General features: G+C 51.1%; 1 protein-coding gene across 3 annotated transcripts in view; it reads right to left on the bottom strand.

Moving 5' to 3' along the window:
• polg (polymerase (DNA directed), gamma) overlaps positions 1-15901 on the bottom strand; it is a 19756-nt gene extending 3855 nt beyond the window's left edge. The window contains exons 1-19 of one of the 3 annotated variants that reach the window (XM_088921729.1): positions 15746-15901; positions 14124-14724; positions 11531-11729; positions 11061-11228; positions 10213-10359; positions 9181-9260; positions 8773-8955; positions 8211-8359; positions 6764-6887; positions 6197-6418; positions 5639-5756; positions 5199-5285; positions 4790-4900; positions 4018-4178; positions 3067-3120; positions 2368-2485; positions 1490-1625; positions 925-1171; positions 312-434 (exon numbers count right to left, since the gene is read on the bottom strand). In XM_088921729.1, coding sequence (XP_088777855.1) covers positions 312-434; positions 925-1171; positions 1490-1625; positions 2368-2485; positions 3067-3120; positions 4018-4178; positions 4790-4900; positions 5199-5285; positions 5639-5756; positions 6197-6418; positions 6764-6887; positions 8211-8359; positions 8773-8955; positions 9181-9260; positions 10213-10359; positions 11061-11228; positions 11531-11729; positions 14124-14695 — 2999 coding nt within the window. In that variant the 5' untranslated portion in view covers positions 14696-14724; positions 15746-15901. Of the gene's footprint in view, positions 1-311; positions 435-924; positions 1172-1489; positions 1626-2367; positions 2486-3066; positions 3121-4017; positions 4179-4789; positions 4901-5198; positions 5286-5638; positions 5757-6196; positions 6419-6763; positions 6888-8210; positions 8360-8772; positions 8956-9180; positions 9261-10212; positions 10360-11060; positions 11229-11530; positions 11730-14123; positions 14725-15636; positions 15707-15745 lie in introns of those variants that run through there. The other 2 variants (XM_088921732.1, XM_088921730.1) reach the window with 2 other exon arrangements.

Here is a 15901-nt window from a genome sequence, read left to right as displayed (position 1 = left end):
AATCAAGAACAGGAGGCACTTTTGTACTCAAAGAGTTGTGGGGGTGTGGAGCAAGCTGCCGAGCCACGTGGCTGAGGATGATACCCTGGCTTCTTTTAAGAAACAGCTGGATGAGATCTTCCGATCAATTAACTGTTAACGACTGAACTGGGAGATGGGCTGTGGCCTCCTCTCAAGTACTGACAAATATAAGAACGTTTATGGGGAAATAACATTTTTGTTCCATGCACAACATGCACATGCTCTACACAGGGGATCAGCGTAGAAGAGCTGTACCCGGCCCGGCTCTGCGCTGCACTGCGCTCTCTCACCTCTGGCTGGCCCACCGCTGGATCCTGCGAAGCTCCTGCAGGGATATGGTGTCATCCTCATCTCTGTCCACAGTGAGGCCCAGCTCCCTGACCAGCCACTCCCCCTCCTCGGACAGTCTGTACCTGCAGTCCAGAGCACAGACCTCCAGGTAGTGTGTTAGGATTCCCGGGAATGCCCATTCCAGCCGCAGCTGGCATTAACACCCCGTCCAGGAGGAGGGGAATCTGGGATCAGCTATGGCCATAACGAGTGACTAAAAGTCCTGAAAGTACTTTTATGTGGGGAATTCAAGAAAAAAACTGAAAACAATTTTAGAAAAAACTATAAGGATTTGTCTTACAACACAACACCTCTTTAAGAAATACCACAGCTGACCAATAACAGCATTTTCCAAGGCTGAGCCCACACAGCTGGCGCAGGTCAGAGAGTTATCAACTGTTATCCTCCTGTAGGCTGCCCAGAGTATCCACCCTGGTGTGCTCACAACTGACCCCACAGCACAAAAAACACTACAAGCTCCCACACAAAACCACTCTGTGAAAGTGGCATTAGCGAGCTGGTGCGGCCCCTCTTTAGAGCGAAAATCACCACCGAACAGGAGAAATGGCGCACCTGCGGACTCCCTTGGTGACGGCGTACATCTGCCGGGCCTTGGCAGCAGCGTCCGCCTGACTGAGCCGGTGGTTGAACTGCATGAGCAGGCGCTCGGCGAAGGGCTGCCCCGCGCCATAGATGCGGCCGTAACTGATGACCTTGGCGTGCTCTCGGCTGATGCCCACGGCTGCTGCAGTGCGGCTGTGCAAGTCGGTACCCTGGCTCTTCTTGCCTTGTAGAGTCATCCAGCCAAACGCCGTGCACCCTGCCAGAACAATATCCATGCAGAGCTCATGGCTGTCAGTAGTGACCTGTGATCTGCAGGCTTGCCGCTGCCCGCTCACGGACGACCTGAGCAACCCTGAGCGATTCTACAGCCCCTGGCGTATAGCCCACGGCTCACAGTGGAAACGTCGGAGCTCACTGCAAGACGCACTGCAACATTCAGGTCCGTATGACATGGTGGAAATCACTTGGAGCATGTGGGAAACTCAGGAAATGCACTCTGTTACAGCAAGAGGGCATTGGCTTGTTTCAGGTGAAGTGACACAAACGACAAACACGAGCTGTGAGCACCTCTTACCATGCATCCCGGCGAAGTGCGCCTCCCCCAGGATGGCGGCGATCCAGAGCTCCTGGGAGTCCACGTCCGCCCCCACCAGGTGGTACCCTGGGGGCACCTGCACCATAGCCTTCAGCTCGCTGCCCACCCTGTCGCGCTGCCGAGCACACAGAAAGCACAGGGCTGCGGTCAGAGCCGCTGCGGTCGGGGCCGCGCCGCTGACACAGCTCGTGTACTTGAGGCGTCAGCACCGTCACAAATCAGTCTCAGCACCGTCACACTGTCACAAATCACAGTCTCAGCACCATCACACCGTCCCAAATCACAGCCTCAGCTCTGACCCCCGTCCCAAATCACAGCCTCAGCACTGTCAGCACCATCACAAATCACAGTCTCAGCTCTGACCCTCGTCCCAAATCACAGACTCAGCACTGTCACACCGTCACAAATCACAGCCTCAGCACCCTCACACCGTCACAAATCACAGCCTCAGCTCTGACCCCCGTCCCAAATCACAGCCTCAGCACCGTCAGCACCATCACAAATCACAGTCTCAGCTCTGACCCCCGTCCCAAATCACAGCCTCAGCACCATCCCAAATCAAAGTCTGAGCTCTGACCCCCATCCTAACGTCAGCCAATGCCAAGCCGAAGTACAAAACGAATCGCTCTAATCTTGAGGAAATGTACCCGAGTACAGAGACGGATTCCATGAAGACAAGGCTCTGAGCTCTACCAGCACTTTCAGCAGCACTCACAGATGCTCCCACAAACCAATGGATTTCGGCTGCCGAGCTCTGCAGAAAACTCCTCCAGTAAAGCTGCGATGCGTATGGCCTGCCTGCAGGTCCCGGGTTCGAGCTGGTGCAAGGCTGGACTGGGGACAGCACACACCCTTACCCTGGCATTGCTGGCGGTCAGCCAGGTGGGCTCCACGGCTCTGCGTGTTACTGTGCCAGCAGTGATGACCTGGGGCAAGATCGCGCCGTACTGCCCCTCCTCGTCAAAATCGGCATGCCTGGGGGGAGACACAGGGGCGACTTTTACCAGCAGTGTCTCGACTCTTGAATTATTCAGCTGAAAGAGACGCCTGTCCAGGACACTGCGCTGCCAGCTGAAGTGTCACCTCCGGACAAGGAGCGGCTCTTGGAACTGATTCCCAAAGACACAGACAGGGTCGAAACCACTGACTTAAACCTTCACCTGACCATACCAGACCCAGGCAATTAATGATCTACACATCAAAATGCACTTGAATTAACTGTACAACTAATTTACCAATAATGATTACAGTAGAGTATAAGAGTATTCTCCATCAATACCCTGGAATTAGAGGATTTCTTAAAGATTACTCCAGTGAATATTTTGTTCTATGCTGCTGGTGGATCTAATTACTGTTTCATATAGGGACCTGAGACATGATACCTATAAGAAGCAGATTGCTAGTAACAAAATCAGTCCCAGAAAACAAGGGAATTAGTTTCACTTATATGGAGGGTCTCTTTAGGGACATTTAGGACTGAACACAATGTGGTTTCAGACTAATGAGACTAAGGAGCCTGGCCAGGCCTCTGTATGACACAAGGCTACAGGACCCACCTGGTAACAGTGCGAGGCAGCTCCCCTTTCCTCAGCCACACCACCATCTGAGAGCTGGCAGGACAGATGCAAAACACTCGTTACTAGCGACAGGCTCTCCCACCCTACTTTACTACAGTCACACACACATCTGTAGAGCTCAGTTCAGGTCTCCTACACCGACACCTGTCTGATCAAAATTAAATATAGCCGTATTTTCATGGCTCCGCTGTCACCATTCAGGTTCCACTGAAGCATCATTAAAAAGCATAACTTCTGAAAAGACTGTGTCAACAAAGCCTTTTTCTGCTGACTAAAACCCTAAAAATAAGTGATTCGAACGTGCTTCTAAGTTGCTGAAAGATAGATGGATTGACCTCAGGCCACGATCTCTGAGTGCAAAGCAGTCTGGACTGTGTGTGGGCAGAAGCTCTGACACAGACAGCGCTGGAACACGTGCAGCATCATGCTGCAGGTCCCCATTCTCAGGACACGGTGCTTCGTGCTTCTGTCTTCAATTAGATTTGTGCTGCCCAGGCATGCCTAGAGATGAAACCACAACGGCAACACAGCAAGACGAGCTCTGACTCTGCCTCCGTGGAAACAGTGACCAGGGTGCAGTGAGCTGCTCCACTCCACACCGTCATTCCCAGTCACTCACAGGAAGTGCACTGGGGCTGAAAAGGAACTGTTGCATGTTTAACACTTATTAAGTAACAGAAATGGACCGTCTCAGTCTCCATACATTTACTAGCAGGCCTAGTCAAACCCCACAGCTGTGAGCAACAAAAAGGCCTGCCGACTTTCTGACTGCTTTCAGCTGTACTTGAATACGTCTCCTGTGAGCAAACTGCCCATATTACTCATCAGTCACGCTGTACTGACAACCAGTCGACTTTTGTCAAAGGGGTCTTCATGAGAAGCCAGAGCACTGAAGACATGGTATCAGTGACAGTCCCCCTCAGCAGCTACCTGACTCTCTTCTGCGCATTCCTCCAGAAGGAGATCATCTTATTGATCTCCAGGGCACGCGTCGCGTCGGTCCCTCCCGGCCCCGCCTGCAGGGTGCCGTCCTCCATCTTGGACAGGAAGTCTTTGGCGAACGGGCTGCCCACATTGTTCTCGTTTCCATCCTGACACCAAAACAAGAGCAGGCCTTCCAGCTCCACCATCACACTTCGAGGACAGTTAGAAAACCACAGCAGCGCTGAGAGGTGCACAGTAAGAGCGGTCCTGTGTTGTAGGAAGCTTGGCTGCCAAGCCACCTCGTGTTCTCACATTTGATTTCAAGGGTGTGATTACTCCCTACCTCCTGTCATTCCTGCACATTACTGTGGCTGCCAGGTCAGTGGAAATTGCAGTAAAAACAGCAGAACTCTTTTTCGTTCTGAAATTCTAATACTTACCATTTACCACCTAAATTATAAATTACCACCTCATTATAAGGCACGTGGGACAGAGTGTCCATCCAGTCTGGACCACACCTGGAAGACTCACGCGCTCTGCGCAGGGACATCAAAGAGCTGCCCTGGACCTGGTCAGCAGTTTACTTTGATACACAGCTCTTGGGATTCAAACAGCGACTGTGGCACTCCACGACATAGTCAATATGTAGTATTATATTCTGGTACCACCAGCATGTCTTTCTCATACTTGACTGCAGGCTAATGAGAGGGTCCTGACTGTATCGCACTGCAGCAGTTTCTAGCCCAGGGAAACACGTCGTCTAGGCGAACACACAAACCTTGTGAGGAAGCTTGAAAAACCAGCAACCAGGGATGTTGACATCATTGTGGGGCCCGTTACCATGGTGAAAGGACGGCTGGCTCTTGCTGGAGAAAGGGTCCGTCAGCTCCTTGGAAACACAGCGACCACTGCTCAACACACAGCTAGCCCTCCGCCCGGAGTCCTCGCCGTGGCAGAGGCAACAGTCTCACAGTCCGGCTTTCAGCTGAGGCAGGAGCTCATTTTAATGTGGCTGGACATTCTTGTGAATGTAAATATTGTCAGCTGTGTTATTAACAAGTATAATATACTGCACAGGCTGAATTTTCAACATACAGATATTAACAATCACTCGCAGCACACATCTTTTGCTGTGCAACATTTCCTGTGCTAAAACACTCACTTCACGGCCCGAGTGTTTCCTGTACCTCTGCCATCCCGCGGTTTCTGCTCTGGGCTCTGGGTCGCTCCTCAGCCCCCCTCTCCACGCTCTCCAGCCGGCTCAGCTCCTCCACCTAGTGGCGACAGCATGAAAGCACCTGTGCAGTCCTGCCCTCACTTCACCTCCCATCTCCAGACTTACTGAACGTATCCGACCTCATTCACTGACCTTCACACATCTACTGCACATGCCTCAAGCCCTAAACAGCCACATGCTAGTTTGGAGTTGGCATGTTTGACTGAAATAGGAAAGATGCAAACAAGAAAATCCTGGCAATCATCAATGCCCACAAAAACAAGCCCTCTGAACGCGGGCACTACACTTCAGCTGAAATCCAGAAAATACTCTTCCTCTAATAAAAGACAAGAAAGCTGGGAAGAACAAGCCCAGAATGCCCTCTGGCCTGCACAGGGGCAGTGATCTTACGGTCTGCCACAGGCTGCTGTCCGTCAACATGTAGTTGTCCGACAGCGGGGCGTCCAGGCAGGGGGGCTGCTCCTTGCCCCTGCGCTCGCAGTGCTCCCGGTACTCCCTCTCGATGGCCCTGGAACAGCAAGACCGCGTCACCACCCTCCTGCGGGCCCCAGCCTCTGCCCCTTCTTGACCGAGACATTGAACACATCCTGGCAGTACTGAGCACGTACATGACTAACATTACTGCTGAACACTGTCAACATTACGAGCAAGCTGGCAGACTGGCCCGCCCTGCATCCAGGAAAGGTCAAAAACGAGAGGAGGCCAGACCGAGGGGCCGCGGAGGGCAAGGCCACCCGTGTCCTGCCTCCCTGCCCCCCTGCCTCCCCATCTCCCATCTCCCTGCCCCCCCCCCGTCTCCCTGCCTCCCTGTCTCCCTGTCTCCCTGCCCCCCCCCCCCCCCGTTTCCCTGCCCCACTGTCTCCCTGCCCCCCCCCCCCACCCCGTCTCCCTGTCTACCTGCCTCCTTGCCCCCCTCCCCCCCCCCGTCTCCCTGCCCCACTGCCTCACCTGTACGGGCACACAGGCCCGTCTGTGTCCTCCAGCTGCTCCAGGTTGTCCTGCCGTCCTGGGACGAGGTAGCCCCAGCCGTGCTTCTCCGAATAGTGCAGTGGGAAGCCGTCCCAAGTCAGGCCCATCAGCTTCGGGGTGATTCTCATCTGAAGGCTGAGCAGGCTGGGCCCCGGCGACCAGTCCGCGTCCGACAGCTTCAAGCACAGCTTGCGGTACCACCTGAGCAGAGCAACACAGAGCGCCGCAGGCCGCTGAGGGGCTGCAGGCAGCACAGCGCCACACTCCTCCCCTGAATGTGCCAGCAGGTCTGCCGTGAGATTCAGCCAGTGTGGTGCCCCTGCTCCCCGATCCCTGCTCCCTGCTCGCCCAGTCTACAAACCAGTTTAACTCTTAAAGAAAGATGTAAAACCTTTCAGTTAATTCCTAAACTCAACAGTTTGATGACAGACTGATGTGCAAGACGCTGGGGCATACACGTGCTGCAGAACTGACACGTTCAAGCTTTCAAAACGTGTTTTTAACCGGGACACACTGCCATGCGGAGCCGGTGCGAACAGCACTCACTCTGGGTGCCCGGGCAGGTGCTGTCTCCTCTTGGGCAGGAGGCTCACCGTCTCCTTCAGCCGCTCCAATGCAACGCGGCCAGCAGAGGGCGCTGCCTCCTCCTCCTCCGTCGGAGGGCCTGGATCTGAAAGAACAGCCACTGGTGATCATCCACAGGACCCCCCCGCTGCCCCGCTTGTACCAGGGCACAGGAGTCAACATGAACAACAACAACAACTCCTCTCACTGCACACGGGAACAGTAACCTGCGCTTTAAGAGCTTCCTGATAAGACCGTGGCTGTCAGTGTGTGTTCAGAGCTCATTCATCACGTTGCAGCTTGCAATTCCACTTGAGGCACCTCACTGGGAATATGAGACACGGCGGTAAAACTAAAGCCAATACTTTTTCTTTGAAGTACAGCACCATTTTGAAATTTCAATGATTTAATGCAAATGATTTCACTGAGTAGAGATAGAAAATGACTTCATAATCTTGTATTCCACTTGATTAATACTGAAGCTACATAAACATCTGCTACATGATATCCAGTCAACTATTTTTACTTACTTGAGATGCGTATTAATTTACGCACTGCTAATTTTTGAATTACTCATATTTTATAGCTGTGATTTTGCTTTAATATATAGGCCCGTGTGGTTTAAGAGTTGTCATCACAATTTCCTGTGGGAAGAATAAAACTAATGGATTTATCAGACTTTGTAGAGAGGAGCAGCTTTAATCTACTTGTTTGGACTATATTTATGTTTTTTCATCAATCTCTGTCTTAATCCATGTCTCTGTCTATTTAGTTTTACAATAATAAATGCTCTTTTAATTTTCCGGTTGCAATGGGGCTTTGCTGGATAGCAGATCATAGAAATATCTATAGACATTCCCAGCACAATTCTCAGCAAAATAAAAACAGCCGTTTAAACAATGCATGTAGAACAGCAGTCAGGAAATGCCTATGTGGGGAGCTCTTTTATACATGCACGATATAAATTCAGTGGCTTCTAGCTAGTTATTTCCTCTTAATCTGACTTTCTGATTAGCACTAAATATCGTCATCGAGAGTAGCTTCCTAAGGCAAGCAGGGTAATTAAGCAGCGTTCTCACAAATACCAAGTCAGAGGCACCTGAGGCGTTTCTGGTCAGTATGCGGTGCAGTAATGTTCATTACTCATCCTGTAACACACTGCTCAACAGCAGCATTCGTGAGAGGATGAGACGAGACTATGAGCCTGTCGGAGCTGATCTGAAATGGTACGGAGTCCAAATGCTCGAACATGAACGCCACCGTTCTGAGGCAGAGCGCAGGGACATGATGAGACCCTAATTAAAACGTCGTCTTCGTTGGAATAGCTTTGTCGGCACCAGCTGCAATTAAAACCATTAAAACAACCCATCATCCTCATTCCACACCCAGGGCCCACTAGTCTCCTGGGACTGAACAGGCCGGCTCCCACCTTCCTCATAGTCTCCTGGGGGGCTGGCCGGCACGGCGGTCACATCTGCGTCCGCCGGAGTACACTTCTTCTTCTTGGCAGCCGCCTTCTTCTGCTTGAACTCCTGGACGTCCCACTCCAGGTCCCAGAGCCAGGGGTCCTGCTTGTACCTGCGAGGCACCGAGACGCAGGTGGGCTCTACGCTCTGAGCGCCGGCACAGCCAGACTGCACACACCCTGCTCCACACCGCAGAGCCCTGCGGCAGCGTGGAACGACAGCTTACTGACACACTGCTTCTCATGGAAAGTCTACAGGCTGTAGCCTGAGGTTACAAAAACACACTTTTATCCCCCCTCCCCTCTGCATTTTACACGTCTGACTTCCTTTCAAGTGTCCTTTCCTGCTCCTTCATGATGGTTCACCACAATATTGTAGTTACGAGCGAATACTAAACTAAATCGAGTTCACAGACAAACACACCGACAGCATGCCGATAGCAATGCTGTTCTGGGTAAAAATGCAGAGATGCCCAGACCAGCTGAGCCCGGCTGCGGATTGTACGGTGTGTGTGAGGGGACTCACCTCTCCCCCTCCAGCAGCTGGCAGGCGTCGTTGGCCAGGTTCATCAGCGACTTCTTCATTTCCCTCTGCAGCTCCTCGAAAGTGCTCTGCGACTCCTCAAGGTAGCGGCCCCAGCTCTGATTGATGGGCAGGTAGCACACACCCATCTCTAGCATCCCTGCAAACGTCACAGGGTGAGGGCACCTGCCCCCAGGAGAGGCAACAGTCACAATGCAGCTCTTTGCCACTACGCTGTCTGATGATGGAGCAAGCGGAGAACCGTAACAGGGTCACTTGAAGAGCTTTTTACTTCACAGCCAAATTTTCTGCCCATCTGCTGAGTGCATCTGCAGCTTGGGAAGACAGGGTCAGGGAAGCACAGCTGCAGACAGAGGTGGGGAGGGACTGGTAAGCGGCAGGGTCTCTCACCTCTCCATGAACAGGGGCAGCTGCTCCCTGAACACCCGGTGTGTGGCCTGGACGTCCCGAGCGCAGTACCGCATCAGCTCCTGCCGGACACAGACAGATCCGTTCCTCCGCTCACTGCGGTTTCCATTTCCAACTCCTTGCCGAAGTTCCCTGGAGTTCATCTGCACACTTCCATGCTTGTCTTCTGTATTTATCACTGATTTATCATGCCTCCACCGTACTTTACTACACCAGAACACTTGGATTTCTTACAGCACAGCACAGCACACAAGGGCTGACTTGCACTACCTGACGAAGGTTTAGAAAAGCAGCAGCAGTATCATTCGGTACCTCAGCAAAGCACAGTGAAAGGTTAACCCATATAAACACAGTGGCAGTGAGGCATGTTAATGTAAAAGCACAGTTCACCTTCAACAGACCAGAACATTTCCCAGATATAAGAACAGCTCAGCTGGACACAGAGATTAGCTGTATAAATGTAAGCAGCCGAAGCAATCATGACAGGAACTCCAGGTGAGTCTTAAGTACAGGAACAATTCTGATAAGGTAAGTTGAAGGAGAAGAGTGGAACTAGGGTCAAATAAGACATTTGTCTTCCAGGTTCTCACCATGGCTGTGCAGAGGGAGACAGCAGCATAGTACTGACACAAGCATTACCACACTGTAGTCTATTTTCAACAGTTCTCATAAGCAGAGTCTTAGGATGGGAGTGGCTGGTGAAGGATGGATTTAGGGTGCATTCTTTTCTCTGAAACAGCATTTATAACTCAGTTGAAACAGTGGTTATAACTCATAGCACGCAGCAGACATGGTAGCTGGCAGTGTGAGCTAGTGGTCGGGGCTCTGGGCTCCTAACTGGATTAATGACACTACACATAATAATTAATATGAATTGAAATTAGCAATGAGCACAGGGCCATACAGCGGTCACCCGACAAGCAGCAGCAGCGTTGGTCAAGTGCAAGGCGGGGGCTCAGAGGACGAGCTGCGTCCGCGCTCTGGGGATGGCACGGCTGTCCGGCCTTTCCTGACCTGGAAGTTGTCCCGGACGTCCCTCATGCTGCCCTTGATGAAGAGCTCACGGGCCTCCTTCTCCAGAGGGTCGCCGCCCACGTACAGAGCGTGGACATCCGCCAGGTTATTGATGCTGCTGATGTCCACCCAGTCCCACGCGCCGATCTTCAAGTCAAGCACACACACAGGAGACCGATCAGCCCACACACAGTCACCTTTCACAAGCCCTGAGCTCTGCTACATGCCTGCGTGCTACAGGACTAGGCAAGAGGAGGGAGCTGCTTTTTAGCAGACTTGATGAGAGATTGTGTTAAATCACGCACATCTTAGAAGCCCTGGAACAGATCTGAGGTTGGAAAAATGGAATTGATAGTGTTAGTTACGCACATACTCATACACAATACAGTCGCGTTAATAAGATATATGCATGGACAACCAGCTAAGTTGGAATGGATAAGCCTCAATATTTCAATGAAGCCACTTCAAAAGTCAAAATGAACCCAGCAGTTTAAAATCACATGAAAGAATTGATACTTTAGCAATGATATTTAACATCCAAGAGAGCAATGCTTAACAATAGAGAGCATTCTAAGATATTTAAAATGTTACATTGACAAACGCATCCACCTTACTAGGGAAATTTTAAAATGAGCTAGTACTGTAGTGTTCAAAACGAAAAGTAGGTCAGTTTTTCAGAATCTCCTGCAGTGAATTTTAAAAGGTCCTTTCCATAGAGGTGATCAAGCCCATGACAGCCTCTAGTATCCCTGCACTTCATACTTCAACACTTCATACCAAGACACTGGAAATCACACTTTTGCAATGGACTGGGGGCCGACTGCCAAGCTATGACCACGCAGACTGACCGCTGGGCCCTCCCTGCGCCTGCCTGTCCTCTTCATGTGCTGCTTGACCTCCTGCAGGCCCTGCCGCTTCCCGTGCCTGCTGGCCATCCACAGGGTGCGCTGGAAGCCCGTCAGGCCGGAGATCGCCATGTGCATGCTCATCGTGTCCAGGAAGCGCATCCTGGAGCCCTGCGAGCCCACAGAGCAGGCCGAGAGAGAAAACAAGCTCAGCTCATGGGTGGAGACCCAGCCACAGCAGCTCAGACTTTACACTTGCAGGGACACTAATAAGAATGTCACTGAAAGAAACTGAACTAAAGAAAGCTGAAGTTTTTTGGATATGCGCTTGACAAAATTTGTTTCCAAAAGAATGAGCCTTGAATTTCATTAGCATATATTTTGAAGTATAAACAATGAGGTACACAGGGAAGTTTAAATACAGTAATTTAAATGTCTGAAATCACAGGAAGAAGTGGCCCCACTCCCTGCACCTTGATCAGGTACTGCTCCTTGATGTGCGCCCGGTCGAAGCTGACATTGTGCCCCACCACCAGCCTCTCCCTCCACTGTCCCCCTGTGGGGGGGCGGCTGGAGTTGGCAGTGGTTTCCAGGGGGATGAGGTCTGCCAGGGTCAGCTGGCTGGACCAGGTGTACCGCTCCTCAATCAGCCTCTTACTGCACCAGGAATACCTGCGAGAGAGAGACAGCTGATCTCTGAAATCTGACCACATTTACACCCTACACACACTGATGGACAAACGTCCACCAAAAACACAAAGTAAAAATTTTTGCCTGCTTTGTCGATTTCAAAAAAGCATTTGACTTGATTTGGCATGAAAGACTGTTTTATAAACTACTCCAAAGTGGCATGGGGGCAAAGTGTACGACATCATTAAATCAATGTATTCAGAGAGCAAATGTCCAGTGAAAATTGGAAACAAAAGGGCCAAATTCTTCACTCAAGGCTGCAGCCTGAGCCCAACACTTATCAATATCTATATCAACGAAGTAGCAGAAATGTTGGGGCAGTCTGCAGCTCCTGGTCTCAGACCACACGACACAGAAATCAAGTTCCTGCTCTAACAGGAACAGGGGCTTCAGCAGAACCTGGCACTGCTAGAGCAGTACTGTAAGACCTGTGTGCTGATAGTCAATCTGGTCAAGACCAAAGTTATGGTTTCCAGAAGAAAGCCAGACCTCAGGGAAACAGGTATAAATTCACACTCAACAACAACACATTGGAGCACTCATCCAGCTACACATATCTTGGTCTCACCATCAGCTCATCTGGGAGTTCTGACCTGGCAGTGAAGGCACTGAGGGAGAAGGCACTCAGGGCATTCTACGCAATAAGAAGGAGGCTCTTCAACATCAACCCACCAACAAGAATCCAAATATTTGAAAGTGTAATCCAACCCATTGCCCTATACGGCAGTGAAGTGTGGGGTCCCTTCACAGACCAGGATTACACTCAATGGGACAAACACCCCACAGAAACTCTGCACATGGAGATCTGTAGAAACATCCTCCGTGTGCAGAGAAAAACACCTAACAATGGGTGCAGGGCCGAATTAGGCCAGTACCCACTATTGATAAACATACAGAAAAGAGTATTAAAGTATTGGTTACACCTAAAAAACAGCGACCAAAATTCCTACCACCACAAAGTCCTGCTGAGCAAGAGCTGAACCCAAAACAGAGCCCCCTGAGCCAACTGGTCCTGAGGCTCACTGACCCAAGCCACACCGACACAAGCCAGCCTCAGGACAGCACTGCTAGAGCACCACAACTCAGACTCAAGCACATCACAGCACAGATCAAACAGCAATATCTCACACACTGGGACACACACACAAACACAACATAAACTAGAATGCTACAGAACCCCAAACAGACAATACGCACTAGCCGAATATTTGACCAAGATAAGAAACAGCAAAAAGAAACAGACCCTGATGAAGTATAGGCTCAGTGACCACAGCCTGGCCATAGAAACTGGGCGACACAGGCAGATCTGGCTCCCCAGAGAGAACAGGCTGTGCTCCCACTATCAGCAGGGAGAAATAGAGACAGAGGTGCACTTTATACTGCACTGTGACATACTCTGGGATTACAGAAACATTCTTCCCTACATTCAAAAATCTAATCCCAGAGTTCCCACACCTGCCAGAATAACAACGGTTCCCAATCCTACTGGGAGAGGGAGGAGGGAACTCAATTGAACTGTATGTGATCTCCTGTCACAGCCTGAGGAACAGTGAGTCAGTCTCCCAATAATGCTCTATCTGTCTACAGTATATATAAATATTTTATGATATGTCTTTGTTGTAAATGTCTGTAATACAGTATGTCTGTAGATTTTATTTTACTTTTATTTTTTGTTTTGTTTCATGTGAATTTCATTGTTTTTATTTGCTTTGGCAACACTGATTGTACCCATCGGTCATGCTAATAAAGCACTTTGAATTGAATTAAATTGACAGCAGCGTCACTCCCGGAGGCACGACTACCCGAGAGAGACAGACAGCAGCGTCACTCCCTGATGCACGACTACCCGAGAGAGAGAGACAGCAGCGTCACTCCCTGAGGCACGACTACCTGAGAGAGAGAGAAAGCAGCGTCACTCCCTGAGGCACGACTACCTGAGAGAGAGAGACAGCAGCGTCACTCCCTGAGGCACGACTACCTGAGAGAGAGAGACAGCAGCGTCACTCCCTGAGGCACGACTACCTGAGAGAGAGAGAGACAGCAGCGTCACTCCCGGAGGCACGACTACCCGAGAGAGAGAGACAGCAGCATCACTCCCTGAGGCACGACTACCCGAGAGAGACAGACAGCAGCGTCACTCCCGGAGGCACGACTACCCGAGAGAGACAGACAGCAGCGTCACTCCCTGAGGCACGACTACCCGAGAGAGACAGACAGCAGCGTCACTCACTGTCATCAGAAGTTTGCATATCATTTTTTATTTTTTTAGAAAGCTTCTGAAAAAAAGAAAGCAAAAAATAGCACTAGTTTTGTCTCCAAAACTGTTTTGGGCAAACAGGTTACAAGTCACAAATGTCTCCAGGTAGTTCTTCTCACCATGCAGTGGGAGACGCAGCGACCGCCAGCGTGGGACAGTGTCCTTCCGCCATGCACACCTCCACATCGAAAACCAGCGCCGCCTCCTCCGGGAAGTCCAGGCTGGTGCTCTCGCCGCCCGGGCCGTAGCGCGTCCAGCCCTCCTGCCAGGCCCAGCGCGCGGGCAGCGGGGGCAGCGCAGCCCCGTGCAGAGAGCTGGCCGCCTCCAGGTAGGGCAGGCTCTGCTTCTGCGCCAGGATGCAGAAGTGCTCCTCGATGTTGTCGCCGTACATGGGGGGCAGCCGCAGCTCCACGTCGGGCAGCAGGGGGGAGTCCAGGCCCCAGAGCTCGTGCTTCTGGAGGTGCCTGATGCTGCGCTCCACGTCCTCCTCCCGGTAACACTCCGGCACCCCCCGGAAGATCTGCTCCTGCAGGTTCCTGGACAGCATCTGGATGTTGAGGGGATTGAACCGGGTCTGGGCCGAGCAGTCTCGGCTGGGGGCACGGCGAGCTGCAGAGCCTCTGCCCCACCTCCCCGCTGGCTGGAGCAGGCCCCCAGGCACCCGGAGCTGAGGGCACAGCACACGCAGCATCGCCTGGCAGGATCAGGGCACCCGCAGAGCTGGGAGAGGAGAGGGACACGGGTCATCAGTGTGGCAGGTCAACAGGACCGGTACCGGAGACAGAACTTGTCAAAGAGGAAGGATGCGCGTGAAGTGTAAGACACCACAGGACACAGCAGCTGCAATCCTGGTCTTCACTCAGCGTTTCAAAATTACTCTACATTTATTCTAAAGACACTTTTACAGATGTGCTGTGAATGGTGCCCAGCAAACATGAACAGGGCAGTTATTTGACTAAAGGGTGCACATATAGACCTTTGCTGATTGTTACTCAGAAAGCTCCTTGAAACAGTGAGGTTAAAGAAATAAAACACCACAAGGAGCCTAGACCCAACCTGGACTGTCTGAGAGAAGGGTTGTGGGAAATTCTTGCCTAGGGCATCTGAGATACAGGAGATTCCCAATACACGGAAATGCTTCCTAATTGGTCAAATGACTGTGGGGCACTCAACACACGTGAGTTCACATCGCTACATGTTGTCCTAGGACAAGGAGAGTTAAAAAGACAACCAGTGCATTATCGAAGGGTCATAATATTAAACTCAAGATAGCAATGATTTTTCTCATTCCTGTACTGACCAAGATTGTTAAACCTTCTCACCCCCAGTGAAAAAGGAACGAACTGTCGAAATGTAAAGATTACATCTTGGCAACAGCAAGAGGAAACTTTGGTAACTTTGGAAGAAGCGTATGAAAAGCAAAATTTACACCCCCCCCCCCCCCCCCCCGCAGAGTTCCCTAACGAGGCGGAGAGGCTGTGCAGTTTGATGAACAGGTGTTAGCGCACAACCCTGCAGCTGCTGTACCTGTACCTGTACCTGTACCACAGCATCTCCTTCCTTCGGGACATTATTTCCGCTATTTCTTTTCTCACGCCCGACACAGCATTTACGTTATGAGAGATTGTTTACCAAGCCTTCATTGTTTGCTTCCTGTTTTCTTTTTGCTGTTTTTCTCCCCCAAATACGATGGATTTATTTTGTAGTACAACCTCCATAGCCTACCAGCTACAGTAGTTACCTGCGACTCCTCGCGTGCAAGATTGTCTTTCCTCGTTATCACTTACAAATATATCCCTTTTTATCGAAAATCCCAAGTGCAAACAAACGACTCAGTTTCCGACAGACCCCCAGTGCAACTCTGAACTTTCTGAAAACACATGCAAGCGCTCGACAG

This window comes from Atractosteus spatula, chromosome 7 (genome assembly GCF_055471065.1).
Source record: "Atractosteus spatula isolate fAtrSpa1 chromosome 7, fAtrSpa1.hap1, whole genome shotgun sequence".
NCBI classification, from domain to species: Eukaryota; Metazoa; Chordata; class Actinopteri; order Semionotiformes; family Lepisosteidae; genus Atractosteus; species Atractosteus spatula.
The sequence above is the reverse complement of the archived record's forward strand: the minus strand, read 5'-3'. Positions and strand labels throughout refer to the sequence as shown.